At 44.6% G+C, this 20,032-nt stretch overlaps 1 protein-coding gene across 2 annotated transcripts in view; it reads left to right on the forward strand.

Annotated features, from left to right (window-relative positions):
* The first annotated feature begins 16,156 nt into the window (after positions 1 to 16,156).
* The window catches only part of Magi3 (membrane associated guanylate kinase, WW and PDZ domain containing 3), a 205,077-nt gene continuing 201,201 nt past the window's right edge, over positions 16,157 to 20,032 (forward strand). For both annotated transcript variants that reach the window (XM_075981725.1, XM_075981724.1), the window contains exon 1: positions 16,157 to 16,620. In XM_075981725.1, coding sequence (XP_075837840.1) covers positions 16,299 to 16,620 — 322 coding nt within the window. In that variant the 5' untranslated portion in view covers positions 16,157 to 16,298. The remainder of the gene's footprint in view (positions 16,621 to 20,032) is intronic.

The raw sequence follows: 20,032 nt of genomic DNA on the forward strand, positions 1-20,032 counted from the left end.
TTTTAGATTCAGAAGTCTTTCTATTTTGCTTAAGAAGAAAAAGAGCCCTTAGTGAGTTTATTGCCAGATTGCTCTGATTGAAATTCTGGCTTCTCATGTCATAGCTGAGTGGCCTTGGGCCCCATTTATTTATTCCTCAGAGTCCTACCTATAAAAATGAAGGCAATGGATACCTGTTTCATAAGGCTTCTTACTAAGGGTAAGAGTTAAACACACATAAGGAGTTTACAAATGACGTCTGGCATCTGGGAAACGCGCATGCTTGAGTTATTACATAAACATGCACTCACATTGCAGTAGGTCTGCTTAGCCTGCACTGACAAAACATCAGAAACAGGGGACTTAAACAACTATTTCTCAGTTTAGGAGATTGCATGTCAAAGATCAAGATGCCAACAGGGCCTGGGTTTTGTGAGCGACTAACTCTTCCTGGCATCCATCCATCCATCCATCCATCCATCCATCCATCCATCCATCCATCCATCCATCACAGAGCCCTCACACGGTGGGGTGAACAAGTGAACTCTGGGATTTCCTTTTAAGGCTACAAATCTTATTCATGGGGTTTCACTCTCACTAGGGAATGGATGGCAACCTATGAATTTGAGGAAGGAAGACAAACATTTTCTCCATAGCGCACACGTTCAGTTCCCACCTGTCTACTTTTCTGCGGCTGTTACCCTGACCAGAGCAGCCTAAGAGAGAGTTTATGTTAGCTCGCATTTCAAGGTATTGTCTATCACCGTGGGGAAGTCAAGCCAGCTGCGGAATGAGACAGCTGGTCGTACTAAAGCCCACAGTCAGAAAACAGAAAGACGGGCACAGGAATGCCAGTTTCTCAGTTCCCTTTCTCCACTTAGTCTAGTAGCTCATCCTGGGACTGCCAAGGAAAGGTGTCATTCGCAGTGAGGCCGTGTTCCCACTTCAGTGCACAAAATCAAGACAATCCCTCACAGGCATCCCCTGGAGACCCGCTCCTGAGATGATCCTAGGTTCTGTCGGGTTCACTGGAGAACACATCCCTAGAATGGTACACAGCCTTTTCTCTCTGCTCATCTCCGCAGCTGAAAACCGCGGAGGCTGTGATAAGGAGGGGAAAAGAGAAACAACATTGCCTCACAGGTTAACAAGTCTTCATTCCTACAGGGTGGGATGGAGCAATGGTTCTTCTAGAAGATGAAGACTGTTCTAAGGAGAGAAGGGAAGGTGCTAGGTGCCACTTAGCCATTTCTTAAAACCAATGAAAGCAAAATGAGGATACTCGTATAAAAAGTGCTAAAACTACCTGGTAAGGGCTGACATGGAATTCTGGTTAAACAATCCCAGAGAAACTGAATATTTCCTAGATGGAAGAAAGCAACCCGAGAGAAGGATTACCTAGAGGCAAGTTTACATGCTGGCAAATATACTTTCTTTTAAAAAAACAGATTCATTTTAATGTGCTCACATAGTCTTATTTATTTGATGCCATTTTAAAACTCTTTCTTCAGGATGGTAATGGCCACAACCATCTGGATATCATTCCTGTATAACAGTTTTTTGTTTATACCTTTAAAAATCAAGCGTAGTGCCCACAAACCATGTACCTAAAGAGATGGGCTGATTTGAGGGCTGTAGCAGGAAGTGAAGAGAGTTGGGTACATCTTGCTATGCTGGAGAGCAGGGGAAGTCTCTGGGATGAATAAGTCAGGTCAGAAAGGCTTGGGAAATAGCACAGGCAAGACACAGATACAGAGATGAAAAGCAAGGAAGGGGAAAAAATGGAAAACATACAGCAGCATCTTGATAATCTTCTAAGTGACAAGTACATAGAGTTCCTTTTACTATTCTTACTATTTTCTTTTGTATTTGTTTGATTTTTATGACAAAATAAGTATTTATGATTTAAGCATTCTTTAAAGTCAAGCGATATGAATTCATAAACCCTTGATGACATGAGACAACGCCTAAGTAAGATATAAATAATGGACAATTCTACATCACAGTGATAATTAATCAGCTACTATTAACAGCTCGGGCACTGCACATGCATGATGCACACACAGACATACATATATGCAGGCAAAATACTCATATACATAAAATAAAAATAAGTACTTAAAAAAACTTTATCCTTCCCTATCTCATATCTGCCTTGCCTGGAAACACCATTTTAGTAATACTGACACACTGTTCCATAATCTCCTAGGCTTTCATAATTAGCAAACAGAGTCTGGGCTCCTTCCAACATTCTTCTCATAATTCTTCTACTACCGTCTGTCTCCAGAGACTCCTCTGCTGTAGCCACCCTGGGTACCCTCCGAGTCAGTCCTGACTGCTTCCTATAGAAATGTCATAATTTATAATCCCAGTGAACCAAGACCTTTAAATAATATATTTGGGGATTTCAAAGCTTAGAATTCTTGATACAATCAGCAAGTTGTCCCAGCACAGGACCTAATTTTTGTGAAAAGGCCAAGCCGTTATATAAGCATTTGCCAAGGTCAGTGCAAAGAAATTAAGAGAACACATTTCAGCCCAACTAAAAGACATTTGGGGGAGTCTGCCGCTGCCACAGGCCACCAGAACTCTGTGGCCATTGGAAACACCAATGGCGTGCTTCTCCTTGAGCCCAGTTCCGGAGCCCCAGCTCCCCGAAAGGATTGGGCTTTGCAACCCAACGGGGGGTGGGGGGGGTGTCTCAGCCTCTTGCTTCACTGCACTTGCTTCTTTGTCTGGGAAAAGCTGGAATCTTGGTGATAAGAAGCGTACCTCCATTGTTTCTCAACTTCAGCAACCCTGCGAGCCAAAGAGCTTGGTAATTAGATAGCCTTACTGTTAGAAAGAAGCCTTAATCACAATTGATGAGGATTCCCCTCGGTGTTTATTTTTCCTAAATCTCTAAAACTAAGCAAATAAGACACTCATAATGCAAAACTGAATTCCTATAATTTCCCAAGTCTCCCTGCCCGCACCTTGGGTATTGATCTATTCACTCTGTAAAACTTTAAACTTACTTCCTTTTGCACAGAGTAACCCCTTAGATCAAAATAAGCATGGGCTAGATCCTATTGCGCAAGCCAGGCCAATGCTAGACACTCAGTGAACCTCAGACCTCGAAGAACTCATCATAACCTGTACTAGTACATTAACTCATCATAACGGGTCTTTGTTTTGTTTCATTATTTGGTGGGTCTAGCGGTACATCTCATGCTGGCCTGGAAGTTGCTGTGTAGACTGAATGCATGGTCTTCTTGCCTCAGCCTCCCAAATTCTGGAATTACAAGACATGCACCGCTGTGCTCACCTTCGATAGGTCTTGTCCCCATAATGGTAACTCATCCATCTGTAGCCCAGATGGGTGACATGCTGCTTTCATATAAGGGAGCTTTTCTTGTTCCCTCCTTTTCATCAGTGTTGATTTACCTTTGATCCTTTGTAATGTATATAAGTAGCAGGTGAATTTTAATTTCCTGTGGATATAAACTACCTCTTTACATCCTGGAGCTTGAGCATTCCATACCCTGAAATGTTAGAGGTTAATTTGAGTTGAAATATAAAACTAATACATAAGTGAGATCCGAGGCTGGTAGAAAGGATTTGAGAGCTTTGTCTATGCCATTTACTATGTCCAAGACCTTGGCCAGGGTAATCAGGGTCTGCACAACCTGTCCTTTCCTCTGCCGCTGCCTTCCCCTATTCCCCGCCTTCCTTCCACTCCACTTCCTTCTCTATTTTGAATGTATTCTTTTTCTTTTCTTTTCTTTTTTTAATGTAGCACAGACACTTGTAGAATTTTGGGCATCAATTCTCTCCTTCCACCCTCGCATGAATTCTGGGGGTCAGACTCAGGTGGTCAGGTTTTGATGACAAACACATTTACCTGCTAAGCCAACCAGCCCAATCATTCTAATCTTAATAGGCATTTGAGTTGTTTTCAGTTACAGGCTATTATGAATAAGTCTTATGTTGATCTTTGGGATGACATGATTTCTATTGTGCATATATTCAGGAGAAGAATTAATGAATGATGGAATATATAGAGACTAGCTTTAGTAGAAATTGTTAGTTTACTGAAGAGGCCAAACCAATTTATCTTCTCCTAGGCAGTGTTTGGAAGTTTCCACACGCCTACATTGTTTTTGTTAACACCTAAATCAGGTTGGTCTTTTTCGACTGTTCTGATGCATTGTTAATAGACTACTGCTTAACAGTGTTTTGATTTTTTTTCTTGTGAGAATGATCATCATGGCATAGGAAAGCAGACTAGATGGGGAGCATAGATAGTTCCAGTTTTGTCTGACATCATTTTTGTAAGTTTTAAGTGATTAAGTGACCCTTCTAATTAAGTGACCTCTTCTGCCAAGAGGACAATGATAACAGCAACTCCTAACAGTGATTACAGATTAAATTATTATGAAAATGAAATGACAAACTCTAGTTAACGTCTTTGAAAGAACTTGGAATTGGAAGCACTTGGGCAAACAAACATTTCTGGAGAGTCTACTCTGAGCAGGACAGTCTTCTGGGGGTATCTCAGTCACTAAAACAGGGATTCCTGTCCCTTTTGGAATTTTTATTCTAGAGTAGGGTGCTGGTTAGTTTTATGTCATCTTGGCACAAGCTATGGTCATCTGAAAGGAGGGGACCTCGATTGAGAAAATGCTGCCATAACGTTGCAGGCAAGCCCTTAGGGAATTTTTTTGTCTTTATTCTCTCTCTCTCTCTCTCTCTTCTCTCTCTCTCTCTCTCTCTCTCTCTCTCTCTCTCTCTCTCTCTCTCTCTCTCTCCTTCTTCCTTTTTTGATATTTGTTCTTCTCTCATACATTACACCCTAACTGCAGTGTTCCCTCCATCCTCTCCTTCCACACTCCCTCATTTTCCTTCAGAAAAGAGCAGGCCTCCACGGATATCAACCAAACATGGCATAACAAGTTACAATAGACAAGGCACAAATCCTCATATCAAGGCTGAATGACAACCCCACCCAGTAGGAGGAGAAGGATACCAAGAACAGGCAGAAGAGTCAGGCACAAGCCCAGTGATTCATGTGGAAGGACCCAGTCCACTGTGGGTGGAGCTATGCCTGCACTGGTGATCCTACATTCTATAAGAAAGCAGGCTGGGCAAGCCATTAGGAGCAAACCAGTAAGCCGCACTCCTTTGAGGTCTCTGTATCAGCTCCTGCCTCTAGGTTCCTGCCTTGTTTGAGTTCCTGTCCTGATTTCCTTCAGTGATGAGTCAGGTGATGTGAAAGGGTAAGCCAAATAGACCCTTTCCTCCCCAAGTTGCTTTTGGTCTCGGTGTTTCATCACAGCGCAGCAATAGTGACCCTAAATAAAACAAGCAGAGACAAAGAAGACATAGGAGATAAAGTAAATAAGCTGTAGACTATGCTATAAAATTCAAATACTGTTGACAGAGAAAGAAAGCAGGGTACAGAGCTGGGGAATCTTCACTTTGGAGTCGACAGGTCAGAGTGGATGGAATCCACCGAAAGGGGCTTTTGAGCAGACTTAGAGGTAAAAAGTACAATGGGCAGAAAGACAGACACCTGGAGGCAGAGCTCACCAGGTTGCTGAAGGGCTCAGTACAAGTTTGCCTGGCAAGCTGTAAGAACTGAAGAAGGCCAGTATAGCAGCAGTAGAATCAAAGGGAGGGGGTAAGGACAGTTAAAAACTAAGGTTTGAGGGGCTGAGCACCTGACTTCAATCACCAGCAGAGCAGAAACCTGCGTGGTAGCACTTAGGAAGAAAGGTCAAAGATCAAAGTCATCAAGATTTCTCCCTTAAAACAGGAAGTCTTAAAGCTGGGAGTCTGAGATCAAGAATTAAGTAGCTCACGCCTTTAATCCCAGCACTCTGGAGGCAGAAGCAGGCGGATCTCTGGGAGTTCGAGGCCAGCCTGGTCTACAAGAGCTAGTTCCGGGACGGGCACCAAAGCTACAGAGAAACCCTGTCTCGAAAAACAAAAAAAAAAAAAAAAAAAAAAAAAAAAAAAGAATTAAGTTGGTCTTTCTTTCCTTCTTTCCCAAGTGTCCTAGTCAGAATTACTATTGCTGTGATGAAACACCATGACCAAAAAGCAGGTTGGGGAGGAAAGGGTTTATATGGCTTACACTTCCACAATGCAGTTCAATCATTGAAGGAAGCCAGAATAGGAACTCAAATAGGGCAGGAACCTGGAGGCAGGCGCTGATGCACAGGCCGTGGAGGAGAGTACTGCTTATTGGCTTGCTCCCCATGACTTGCTTAGCCTGCTTTCTTATAGAACACAGGAAGACCAGCCCAGGGGTAGCCTCGCCCACCATGACTAAGCCCTTCTCCATCAATCACCAATCAATAAAATGCCCTTATAGGCTTGTCCACAGCCCCATCCCAGGGAAGCATTTTCTCAGTTGAGGTTCCCTCCTCTCAGATGACTCTAGCCTGCATCAAGTTGACATAAAACTATCTAGCACACCAAGTGATAGGATTTCAGTCTTTCGTTAATGCTGAGTAGTTTCGCACTGCATTTACATACTCTTTGTTTGTTTGTTTGTTTGTTTCATTCATCCACTGGTGGACATTTAGGTTGACTCCACATTCTGACTCTTAGTAGAAGCCCTTTAACAAAAATGAATGGGCAGGCGTCTCCGGCTTTGCCATACTAGTTTCATATCTCTCGGACATATACCCGGTCATAGGGCTGCTGGCTCATATGGCAGGTCTGATTTTCCATAATGACTATAGGGTTCTCTTTGCTTCCTTACCTGGCCCACACACCATCCCTTCACCTCTCCGATGATAACCATCTCGACAGGTGTGTGGGAGAGCTTTTGGTTCTCATTTGCATTTTCCTGAAGATTACGGATGCTGGGCATCTTCTCACTATCTCGGTTGGCCGTGTGCATGGTTTCGTTCGGATCCTTCTCCAGTTCTGAATGAAGGCAAATCTACACTTTACTTTAATGTCTTTGTAAGCGTCACAGAAATGCCTTAGGACCCTGTCTTTGAATGGGAATAGCATTTTGAAGCACACGCATTAGATTTCCAGTCAGTTTTACCGTGAAATTTGGGAGTGCGTGTTTGGAAGCACTTCCCTTAAGCTTAGCCGGGGAAGTGAGAAATTTTGCTCTGTTGAAGAAAGGGAGTTTCACATGGAGCTTTGTAGTACAATCTGCTGGAGGCATTGCTTACATCTCCTCTGTACTGAGGAAACAAGGCTCCAGGGGCTGCAGTTTTCTAATTAGCCAAAGAACCTACAAGATTCCCACAGTGGTGAGGTCCTTTGTAAAATAAAGTTCCCCAGTCCCTTTATAATTTGAGAAGCACATTCACATTCTACGACTTCTAACTACATAGTCTCCAGATTAGAAGAACAATGCAAGTCATGCCAACTTGAGGATCACCCTATGCTTTGAGTATAAGCTACTCTCTTAAGACAGAAAACCAGAACTTTGAAATGGCCATCATACCTGTGCGAGTGCTCCTGGGTAGAGATGAGAGGCACCTGTATACATTTAAAATTAATTAGGAACTCTCCCTCACTTTATTTCTAACCCTCCTCTCCTTACTGAGGAGAGAGACTTTTCCACAAAGCAATTATACTCTACAGAGATCCCTACACAGCACAATTGTAACGTACACTCCGTTAGCCATAATCAGCGGATGAAATTAAAGCTATAATTTCTGATTTCCACAACATTCAACGAATTTTCGTATCTATCCTTTCTATCCCAGTCCAACATCTCCATCATTTATTAATGGGTCCCTGGTCTAGATTTTTCTGAAAACAGAGAAAGAGCTGACTTGAACTCGGATCTAGTTTCTCTTCTATAGTCACAGCCCAGCCCGTTAACGACTCCAGTTTGGGGGGGAGGGGGTGTCCACACACGCCAGCCAAGCAATCAGTTCTGTATGGATACCGGCCACATGTTCCCCCAATTTAATTCAGCCCTGACTCCGTCTTAGTGTCAGACCTTGCGGGCTGAGGGCTCAGCTCTCCTCTTCAAGTGTCAATTGGCCGCTGCAGGTAACCACAGGGTTCGCCCGCGCTTCTGATTGGTCAGCCATAAGTAGAGTTCTCTCAATTTCTTCCTTGCCGAGCTCAGGGAGCCATGCTTACTGATTTTTTTTTTTTTTATCAAGCCCTTTCCAGAGGCCACAGTGTGAATGTTACACAGATCAAGGGTTGGAGGAAGGGATCCTGCCTGGGTGTGCCACCCTACAGGGAGTCCCCTCGTTCCGGAAGCTCTCTGAACCTTGTCCTGTTCAGTTTTATGGCGGCTTCACTGCATACCTGTGACTGACACAGGGACACCCAGGACGGTGATTGGCGGAGGCTTACAGCGGAGTGGGGAAGCCTAGCAGAGCTGCCTGTCTAGATTCTCCTTGGCCTCGTTCGTGCAGCATTCCTTCTTGCTGGGTGTGGGCAAGATTGGGGGTTTTATGACCTTCTATTAGACAAGGAGAGTCCGAGAATTTCTTTATAGCCCGTTCCAAGATGGAAAGGCAGAGGAAATTAGAGCGAGTGGCCAAAGACAGTTACAAATGAGGCCCAAAACAAAATTGTAAACGTTCGAGTTTTTTTTTTTATTTGTTTGTCTGAACTTGAAAGTATGATTGCTGAGTGTGAGCTTTGTAGGTGACAACATGGTGTTGCCAGTCAAAATTTGGACACATCCATAAAGAGTAGAAAATTCTGATTTTTTTTCTGGCTCCCTTTGGAGAAGAAAAAGTCAACTCTTTCTGGCCTGCCTCCCGGCAGGGAAATTTCATTTCTATTGCCTGCCCTGGGGAAGGAGTCATGAACCAGGAACTAAGGAGGACATCATCCTGTCACAGACGTCTGGCTTCCAGACACCCAGCGTCCTTCCCAGCAGTAGCCAGAGGCAGAACAATAGGAAGCAATCCAGACCAGATCACACTGCTCCCCTCTTCACGGCTTTTTACTGAGCTCTGAGTAAAACCCGCGTTCTTCCTTGTATCCTTGAATGCATCTGTCATCTCTGGCCTTCCTGACCTCATTTCCCTATTCTCTGCTCTGGAACCACGCTGCGTGCTCATCAGCCCCATTCCTCAAGTCCTACGTGGGACTATAGGATCTGCAGAGTGTCTGGTCTGTGTAGTCATCTGCCTTGTCACTTGCCCTCTGCTTTCTCAGCCCTTAGTCTTCCATCCAGCCACGTCCACCTACCACCCACTCAGTCTCTTCTGCTTTGTGGAGAGCATTTATCACGCCTTGAATCTCGCGATTATTTGCCAGTCTCGGGCTTACTTTCTTTCTTCCTATAAAAAGCAGTTACCCTGGTGCACACCTTTAATCCCAGCACTCCGGGTAGATCTCTGTGAGTTCAAGGCCAGCCTGGTCAGTAGAGTGAGTTCCAGGACAGCCAGGACTGTTACATAGAGAAACCTGTCTGAAACAAGACAAAACAAAACAAAGAAAAAAGGAAGAAGATTTGTAAGCCTGTTTTTGGCTGTAAAGGGAACAATTAAAGCCACGTCAGCTCATAATCTGGGGAATGCATGGACAAAGGAATCTGTGCCAGCCGAAAGACAGGAGCCCAGCCTGATGACACACACACACAGATGGGTCAAAAGAGTGCGCCCTCAAAGTCTAGATCCCACAGGGCTGGGTGCTCCATAACTGACGCCACTCTAGGAAATCGTGGCCAGCTTCAGGTAGGACAGTGTGGTTAAGCTAAAGGACTAGAGTTAGGTCAGGCATGCTGGCATGTATCTGTAATCTGAGCACTTGGGAGCTGAGGCTGGAGACCCTGTCTTCCAAAACTAGCAGGGTAGGAGGGGACAACAACCGAGGGCCTATTGACATCTTCTATTGCGTTCAGTGCTCTCTATGTTCCGCTTTGTTGGACAAGCTTGCTGCCTGACTGCTTGACTACCTTCCCTGTTCAAAGCAGGCTGCGGCTGTTGACCTTTAACGTGCCTGTGAATCTGGCCTGGCTTCATGAAGGTAAATGTGCCTATGCGCTTATGTGTGGAGCAAAATTCTGATTTTAGACAATAAATTAGTTTAACTGAAATACAAATTTCCACATTATTCTATTAGTCTCCAATTTGAGCACTATCATACAGATGACAAATAAAATGAGAGACAAAAATGCTAATCAAACATGAAGATACAACATTAACACTGGGTTAGGCTAGTGATGGTGGATTACGTTGCATATCTTACAACATAGTGGTACATGCAGGGGGTGTGTGTGCGGCGTGTGTGTGTGTGTGTGTGTGTGTGTGTGTGTGTGTTTGGAGGCTGTTTGGTATCTTTCTCTATTGCTTTCCACTGTATTTTTATGGACAGGGTCTCTCACTGATCTGGAGCTCCCTGGCTTGGCAAGATTAGATGCCTGCTTCAGTCTTCCAAGCCTGGGCTGACAAGCATATGATGCCTGACTTGTTTTTCAGTTGGTGCTGGGGTTGAATTTAGATCCTCATGCCCTTTACCCATGGAGACATCTCTACTGCTCCTATAAGAACATGTCTAAGGTAAAAACGGTCCTCTTGCCCCCTGCATATTATCTCCTCCACAGAGGCCAGAGGAGGATATTAGGTGTCCTGCTCTATCATGCTCTACTTCATTCCCTTGAAACAAGGTCTCTTGTTGAGCCTGGAGCTTGTGAGTTTTGGACTACGGCTGGATGGCCAGCAATCCCCACCAACCCTTCTGTCTTTGACCCAGTTATAAGTTAGGGTTACAAGCATGGTTATGTGCTGCTTTTATGACAGTGTTGAAGATCACATCTTGGGTCCTTAAATGTTCTTACCAATGAAACTATTTCCCTGACCCCTTTCTTTCTTTCTTTCTTTCTTTCTTTCTTTCTTTCTTTCTTTCTTTCTTTCTTTTTTTCTTTCATTCCCTCCCTCCCTCCTTTCCTCCCTCCGTCCTTTCTTTTCTCTCTCTTTCTTTGTACTGGAGATGGAAACTAGGGCCTCATTCCTGCTCTGTAAGTCTCTATTACTGAGCTACAGTCCCAGTCTTTTAGAGCTTTGGCTATTGAGACAGGGTCTTGTTATACTGTCCAAGCTAGCCTGGAACTTGTGATTTCCCTTGCCTCAGCTTTCCTAGTATCTTTCTAGGGAAGAACAGGTCTTTCTTTGGACCCAACTCCCAAATAATGCTATAGAGACTTCTTATTAATTATGAAAACTTGGCTTTAGCTTAGGCTTGTTCCCAACTAGTTCTTAAAATTAACCAGTTTGTATTAATCTACGATCTGCAATGTGGCTTGTTACCTCTCCTCTGACTGTATGTCTGACTTCCTCCTCACCTCACTGGAAAATTCTGCATTACTTAGATTCTTCCCAGAGTTCCTATCTCTGCCAGGAAGTCCTGCCTAACCTCTCCTGCCTAGCTATTGGCTGTTCAGCTCCTTATTAAACCAATTAGAAGGTGCCTTAGGCGTGTGGGGTTAAATAGACACATCTTTACACAGTGTACAAAAGATTTTCCCAACAGAATTGCAGACCTGTCTCACTAGGCCTGTCTCGTAAAGAGTTTGTAGTTCAGAGTTTGAACAATTCAAGATGGTTATAATAATTGGCAGGAGACGATCACAGTGTTCTCACGCATTTTGTAGGGAAGGTATTCATACTACCATAAGCTCTGCCTTTCCACCTCCGTGCTTTTGTTCTTTTGACTTTGTAGCTCAGCCTGGCCTGTAATTCACTATGTAGCCCAGGCTAGCTGAAACTCTGATATTCCTGCCTCAGCCTTCCAAATACTTGGATTTAGGGATGTATGCTATGCACTTGACTTTGAAGAATATTTTATTATGATATGTGGCAGAAAAACCAAGCTAAACCTTCATGTATTCTGTACAGAAGGCAAAAGTTTACAACGCCTGTCTGCTCCACACCCTTTAATAGTTCAGGTGACTGATGAAGGCCTGATTTACCATCACTAGGATTCAGGCTTCCTTCAAAAGGAATTTGTGAGATCGAAACTGCGAGTGAATCAGCATTCTTTCTAAACTTGTCTTGCTTTGTTGCTGAGCTGCAAACAGCTGGGGATACAATTTGCATAGAGTGAGGGGGCCCCTGATATGAAAAAGGAGTAACCCTGGGTCATGTCAGAAATGTTGGGTTTATGAGTTGTTCTGAAGTTTTCTACTAAATGGGCAGGTTTACTTAACTCTCATTGGGAACATTGCATAGTAACGTGAAATAAACTTTTTTACTTTTTGCTAAAACAAAACAAAAAATATCAAAGAAACAAAAAGACAGAAGCAAATTAATACATTATATTTGTAGAGGATGCTATGGTTTTATTCCCTAAATACTAATACTAAATGAGATTTATTTATTTATTTATTCAAAAAAATTTTTTTGAGATAGGGTTTCTCTATGTAGTTTTGGCTGTACTAGAACTTGCTCCGTAAACACCAGGCTGCCTTGATCTTGATCTTAGAGATTTGCCTGCCTCTGCCTTCTGAGTGCTGGGATAAAAGGCATGAGGCATGACACCTGGCTTTTTAATTTTTTTAAAAAATATTTGCTTTAAAAGATATGTGTATATGTGTGTGGGTGCAGATGCCCATGGAGTCCAGAAGAGGGCATCAGATCCCCTGTATTTGGAGTTACAGGGACTCCTGAGCTGCCTGTCATGGATGCTGGGAAGGGAACTAGGGTGGTCTGCAGGAGTAGGATGCACTCTTAGCTAATGAACCATAGCCTCCTCTTCATCCTTACTGAGCCTCTTCAGTTTTGCTCAGTTGTTGCATAACCACATATCTTCTGAGGTCCAGGGGGATGCTGGATATGCAATGTAATTTTATTATCCTCAGCAGGGACTGGCTAGAAAAACCATTGGGTCCCTGTGGCCAATTAGCTAGAGAGGAAGTCCTGTTGGGAGGAGCATTTGGGAAAGACTTTCTTGAGATACAGAAAGGAGATGATAAAACATCTTTCCTTCCTAGGACGTTGTTGGTTGAGGACAACAATTATTTGGACCCCTGATAGCTATCTTGGGATCTAACATGTTTTTTTTTTATTCTATAAATTAGAGATAACTCAGAGAAACTTCGGAAAACATTAAATTCAGTTGTTTTATTTAGTTTTGTTGGGTCTGGCTTCATATTGTTTGACTTAGTAATATTCCCTTAAGAAAACTCATAACTCTTAACCCAACCATTAAGTTTAGGAAACAGTGATAAACTTGAAAACAGTTTGACTAACCAAGGGCCATTTTAGAGAGAAAAATCTATGTGACATCTGTGACTACGTAGTAATTTCCAGAAGTGTCCTACTGTCAGAAGCTCACTGAGCGGGCAGAATATTCAGACAACAGTGGAAACGAACGGCTTTTGCAGAACTGAAGAGGCACCCAATGATGCATTTAGCCTTGGCACAAATATTATGATATAGCACAAGCCAAAATAACATTTTGTAGAGGGTTTGCTTTGCCATCTTTGCAGAGTGCTGGACTCAGCTGCGGACATGTCTCGCCACAGCTCAGTTAAGTATTGTTGTCATGTCTGTTCTTCGCATGGGGAAATGGAGAGGAGGTGACAGCAAGCAGCTTCCTCGGAAAGAGAAAAGCTGGGAGGTGAGGCTGACTCTGATGCTCAGGCTCCTTAGTCACTTCAGTTTTCTGCCTGAGAATCAATATGCGGTTAAGACATTCAGCAGATGTTGGGTGACTACTTAAAGCAAGGGAAAAAGAAAAAAGAAAAAAAAAGAGGAGAAAGACACACAACAGACATTGTTGAGTGATGGCTTAATAACCATTCTCCTCCTCCACCCTCAAAAATGCCCTCTACTTTGTTTGAAGGTGACTTATGATTAAGTTAATGGACTGTTAGCAATTGCAATTCCTTTCGCCAGTGACTGGTCTAAGGTGGCCATGTGACTACTTTTCTAGCCAATCATGGTGGCTCAAGCTGGGTAGGATTTTTCTCCTTCATAAAATTCAGAGTAACATTTCCTTACCCTCCTCTCTTGCTTCATATAATGACCCCTGAGGATGTGATGTCTGGAGCTGCGGCAGCCACCTTGTAATTAAGAGGTGACAGGCTTGGAGACAAAAGTTCATACGGATACGATGGCAAAGAGTAAACACACAAAGATCTTCGGTCTTTGATAACAGAGATCTTCCTGCCCAACTAGTCCTGAAACTGCCAACACTTAAGCTTCATGCTGAGGATGTCAAGAATGACCTCACACTCTAAGCTACTATTAGTCAGATGTTTTGTTCCTTGCTGCCTAAGCCATTCCAAACAGATACAGTTTAGGCAGAGAAATGTGTTTCAGAGTCTCAGCAAAAATAGATGTTAAGGTGATCGAGTTTTTATCCAGGAATTTATTAGCATTAAGCAGTTGTTCATAAAACAAATTGAATTTTATCTCAGATGTGGGTCAATCTGAGTAATCCACATGATGCCTGTGATAAATATTTCCCTCGCTGGTTTCCAGATGCTGGGCTTCCTCTACCCCCATCTTGAGTGTGAAGAGCATTAGAAGCCATCTGAGTTCCAATGGACTTGGTCAGAGCGAGACTCTGCAGGATGGGGGGTGATCCTATAGAAATCACCTAGTTCCTTTCTTGGGTGACTGACTGCTCAGCAGACTCCCAGCAAGGACTGAAGGTTACAGTTTCCTGTCTGGCAGCCTGGGTCTAGATGAAGGTCTCTTCTCTGCCTGGCAAGTTCCAAGCCCGCAGCTCCAGGGTTCCATTTTCCTCGTAGTTTCTGGAGCCTTGACTACATTTTGCGTTTTTATTTCCCCAATTCAGTGGTGTGAAGGAAATCACTGCAGCTGTCTTGAAGCTTGGTCCAGTCTGTGGAGTTCTTCAGAGTTTAAATAAGGGCTATTATTAAAGGGAGTCAGAAGGCATGCCCTGTCACAGAGGGAGACAAAGTGCCCCGGTTCAGAGAAAACACTTTCCGAGAAATCCTGGAAGACTACGACAAGAAAGAATGAGTCCAATAAAGAAGGAGAAAAGCCTTAAGAAGTGTTTCTGAACAATTGGAGCGGGAAGGGATCTGAGGTGTCCTCTATTCAGTCACCTCTCCTACCACCTTCTTTACAGCGAAGCAGAGATCTGGCCAAGGTCAAGTGACCAGTGTCAGGATTTAGCTCCTTCCCGCTTCCCTCAAGAGGTCTCCAGTTAAGCTGCAATCTCCTCGAGAACAGGATCACTGTTTTCTTCACTCTCGGAGCCCAGTGGGCTAGTGCAATTAATGATCTTCACTCTCAGCTGGGGATGCTTATTTCAGACAGGCTGTCTAACTTGCCCGAGATCACACAGCAGTCAAACGCCGGTCTGTATTTAACCCTCCGTATCCGGACTCCGAATGCCTCGACACAGTGGATCATCCAAGAACATTTGTTGGACGAATGAACGAACCCAAACTGGTCGAATCCGTTTAGAGGCCCGGCCGCTCGGGGTAGCTGGGGACTGAGCTCGCTAGATCCAAGCAAAGCACACGCAGGCTCGTCCTTCGGCTCAGAGGCCCCGCCCCCGGCCCAGCTGGGCACGCCCCCATCTTGGGGATTTGGGTCCCTTTCTGCGTCCGAGTTTCCTTTGGCTCCCGGCCCTGGGCGGAGGGCCTCTCCGGGCCAGGCGACCTGTGCCCGCTCCCAGACCAGCCCTCTCTCTTCCCCTCCCTTCCTCCCTCCCGCATACTCTAAACTTCTTTTTTCCTCCCTCTCTAAACTTCAGTCATTCTAGCGCCCGCCTCTTCTACTCAGTGCATCCAATTAGAATCAGCAGATCCGCTGAGGACCCGCCCCCAGCCTGCCGGAACCCAATCCGCCATGCGGAGTCGAGAACGGGGCGCGTCCCCCAGAGCCGGGCTGGTGACGACAGCGCGCCGGGCGCTGCGCTGCGGGAGGGGGCGGGGCCGGGCCGGAGAGGGCGGGGGAGGGGCCAAGCGGGGAGGAGGTTGCGGCGGGTTTGAAAGCGCCAGTTTCCTGGCAGCTGGGGCAGGCGTTGGTGTCGGCGCTCCCGCTCCGCAGCGGCGCCGCTCGAGCGGGCGACCCAGCTCCCTGCGCGCGTCCCGGACGGAGCTTCGCCTTCCAGCTGCTCCCTCCGCTCCCGCCCCTCTGCCTCAAGCCTTTTCCCGCCGGGCGGGCGCCGAGCCCCGGCCGTCGGCGCTGACCCCGCCCGGAGACCCCGCCGGCGCCGCCCGCGGGGCGCGCGCTCCCTCCGGCTCTCCTCGGCGGCCCGCGTGAGGGGCGGCTCGCGGCGGCGCGCGGCCGGCGGGCTGAGGCGGGGGGTCAGCAGCGGGGCCCCCCTCTGGCCGGGCTGTACGCGGGGCCCGGAGCGGCACCGCGACCGCCCGCGCGGGGGCTCCCCATGGTGCAGCGCAGGTCGGGATGTCGAAGACGTTGAAGAAGAAGAAGCACTGGCTGAGCAAGGTGCAGGAGTGTGCGGTGTCCTGGGCCGGGCCCCCGGGCGACTTGGGCGCGGAGATCCGCGGCGGCGCCGAGCGCGGCGAGTTCCCCTACCTGGGGCGGCTCCGCGACGAGCCTGGTGGCGGCGGAGGCACCTGCTGCGTGGTTTCGGGCAAGGCGCCCAGTCCGGGCGATGTGCTGCTGGAGGTGAACGGGACGCCGGTCAGTGGGCTCACCAACCGGGACACCCTGGCTGTCATCCGCCACTTCCGCGAGCCCATCCGTCTGAAGACCGTGAAGCCAGGTACGCTGTGGGCTCGGGAACCCGGGTCCTCCGGGTCCCGACTCCCTGGGGAGGGGAGGGAGTAGGGGGAGGAGGCGGCGCCGGGCTTTCCCATTTTGCAGCTGGTAAAACTGAGCTCGGGTTGAACCGAGAGCTGTGTAGGGTGTCAGGGAATTGCAATTAGGAGCTGGCTTTCTTAATCCAGCTCGGTCTCCCACCGCAGACAAGAGTTTCTATTTGTATTTGCATTTTTATTTATTTATTTATTTATTTATTATTTTTTTGACTAGAGAAGGCCATTCTTTTCTGCCCCCGTCTGTGGAAAAGGTCCTATCTAGCACGATAGTCATTTCTTGGGAACGGTTCTGCGTATTCTAACGCGGAGAAAGGGCTTTGCTATGGAGACCTGTCGCTGGATCGAGTGCCTAGGTTACCACCGAAAGCTCCCGGGAGGGCTCAGCTGGCCCGGTGTGTCGTACACAACCGCAGACGTCTGGGAGCTGACAGCCCAACTCAGTAGGTCTAGGTGGCTCAGGTGTCTGGGTACCGGCGAGGTACAGCGGGTTACCGGTGGAGCTGTTGTGTTTGAAAATACCTAGGTGCCCAGCCTAGCAAATGCCATTGTAAAGCTTTTGAGTCTACAGAATTTGTTGAAGCCTTGGGTAAAAAAAGAACCCTCGTTGCCCTGGTGTCTTTGATGCTCGTAAAATGTGCCGCAAAGCACGCTACGCTTATGGCATTCTCGCTAGTTGGAAAGCATTGATCAGACTGCGTACAGTCTGGGCTGGTAGTATGTAGTAAGTTTTCTTACGAATTTGTAAGGAGAACGTTGTTGGACCTTTCGGTGTTGGTAAAATGTGATTCTGGCTTCTGAGATGGTTGTAGACAAGAGAATTGTGATTAATTATTACTAGAAATCAAATTGTTTCTACTGAATATGCGGTGCATTTGAACATACAGGGCTGCCAAATCGTGACCCAGGCAAGATTTTGGTTTTTCCCTTTCACTACAAAATGCTAAAAATTTCTGGAGAAAATGTAATATTCTCTCTCTCTCCCCTCTTCCTCTTCTTCAGCTCACTTGAGGAATATTTCTTTAGTAGTCCTTGAGCTAATTGCAACTGATGATTTGAGGCAATATATGTGTATATCGTGGGTATGTAACAGTCTTACTATCTTGAATAAGGTTCTTTCCTGTTCTGTCATACCCATTTTAAGATCTGTGCTTTTGTGAGTTTTTCTTACTGTTAGTTTTTAGAACTTTGTCAGACTGTAAACAACCTTTTCTTTGATTTTGAGGATTGTAAGATTCTTATTTCTTCTACAACTATATATGAAGGGTGAAGGAAGGCTTTGGGGGCTGTAATTTGGCCTGTTGGTTACTGTTTGTAATACTGAAAAGATCACCCAGAAAACATTTACTAGCCACTTAGATCAGTGGTTCTCAGCCTATAGGTCGTGACCCCTCGAGGGGGGTGTGTCTGAATATAAACTATCCCGCACATCAGGTATTTACATTATGATTTATAACAGTTATGAAGTAGCAATGAAATACTTTTATGGTTGGGGTCACCACAACATGAGGAACTGTATTAAAGGGTCACAGCATTAGGAAGGTTGAGAACCACTGACTTAGATGAAATCCCAGGCAGCCAGCAATGATGAGAACACGTGTATCATCACTCTGTTTTGTTTTGATCACGGGGCATTATTGAGAGAATAACTGTTTTAAAACCAGCCATAAAGTTGATAGGTTGTTGAGGAAGCTGGTATATTCCAAATCATTGCGATTCTTTTAAAAGACTAGGCGGTGGCTCCTTCATAAATGCCAATCTGGCTTACAAGTTATACACTTTTCAGCTTTCACATTGAATTGGAGAAAATACCTAAGAGTTTGGAGTGTTATACAGTAGTGTTAATTAACTAACTGCATTGATCAAATCCTCTGTGCCCCAGAATATAGTCAGCATTTTTTATTAATAAGATTTTCCTTTTTTGGCAACCAAAAACCTGTCCTATTTTAATATCTAGTCAAAATAAAGGGAATAACTGGTGCCAATGGCTGCAACACATCTTATTAATTTAACAGTTTAATGTTGTGCTTGCTTTTTAAAATGTGCTCAGCATTGATAATTTGTAGCAGTTATCACTATTTTGTGTCATTTGGGATTTGAAACTGTTCTAAGCAAATTATAATGAAAATATTTGTTAGGTAAATGACTTTCTTAAATGTCTTTGCTTAAATGTAGCATTTATAATGAAATACTAATTGTTTTGTAGGTTAAACACAAGCTCTAGTACTAGAAATTAAGAACTTGAAGAGGTTGTTTGTAGAACTTGGATTTGGTTAAAAATAGCACAAGTATATCTCCAGAGGATTCTGGATTCTATATGGTTGTGTTTTGTTTAGAAAAGCATGAAAATACAGTGTAAGGTGTTCTAAAAGAAACTTGCCCTGCCCCCAATCCCAGTTTATCTAAATTTTGTGAGAGAGATGAACTTAATTTAAATTCATTTTTAGCATTTAAATTTAAAGCATTATGCACTCTTGACTGGTAACTCTTCCCTGAACTGCATTCTTGAAAGTCAGTTAGAAGCTAACGCAGTGAAAGAGTAAAATGTGGCCGTTTCTGTAAGACGTCATGTTGATGAGTGATGATCTCATACTGTCTTCTGGCAGTTGTGGCAGAAGGATGAGCTGAGCTGGAGACATGGCTGCAGCAGCCCTACTTCCTAACTCCAGCCTTTTTTTTCCATCCTGGAGATGTTCAAGGGAGCCTTGTCAATGCTGTCAATACAGGGACTTAAAGTATGTCTTTGATTTAGTTGTATTTATTTTATTTTCATTTGTTATACTTTATAATAGTTAATCAAAAATAGATCTTTAAAATTTGTATCCTTCTCTGAGTTAGAATTGGTGTTTTAGTGTCAATATAGAACTTAGCAATCAATACTTTAATATTTAAAGGTTAATCTTTAGTCCCATTTATTGCTTAGCCGAATTAGTTACTACTTTTTAAATTGTTATCTGTGGCTTGTTTTTGTTACTGTTTTTTGCAAGAGAAAAGTTGTCATTCGAATTTGAACTTTTGAACTTTGGAACACTGGTGAAACTTTTTATGGTATAATACTGTGTCTAGCACAAGTGCCTGTGATTTTACATCAGAGTATATTCTTAAACAATTTTTATTTGGATTACTATGATAATTAGGTAGTTTTGTAGAGTTTTAGAATACATAAGTACTTGCTTCTTAGTACACCTGTAAATGTTTCATCAGTTGTAAATTACACAGATTTTGTTCTAGTTAAAGATTAAATGTTGCATTATAGTCTATAAGTACGTGAAATCATTATGTGCTGCCTTAGTATGCACACAGTGCATTGGACTACCTTAACTCTACTACTGTGTCTAGGGATGAAAATCACAGGGAACA

This window comes from Microtus pennsylvanicus, chromosome 7, assembly GCF_037038515.1.
Source record: "Microtus pennsylvanicus isolate mMicPen1 chromosome 7, mMicPen1.hap1, whole genome shotgun sequence".
NCBI classification, from domain to species: domain Eukaryota; kingdom Metazoa; phylum Chordata; class Mammalia; order Rodentia; family Cricetidae; genus Microtus; species Microtus pennsylvanicus.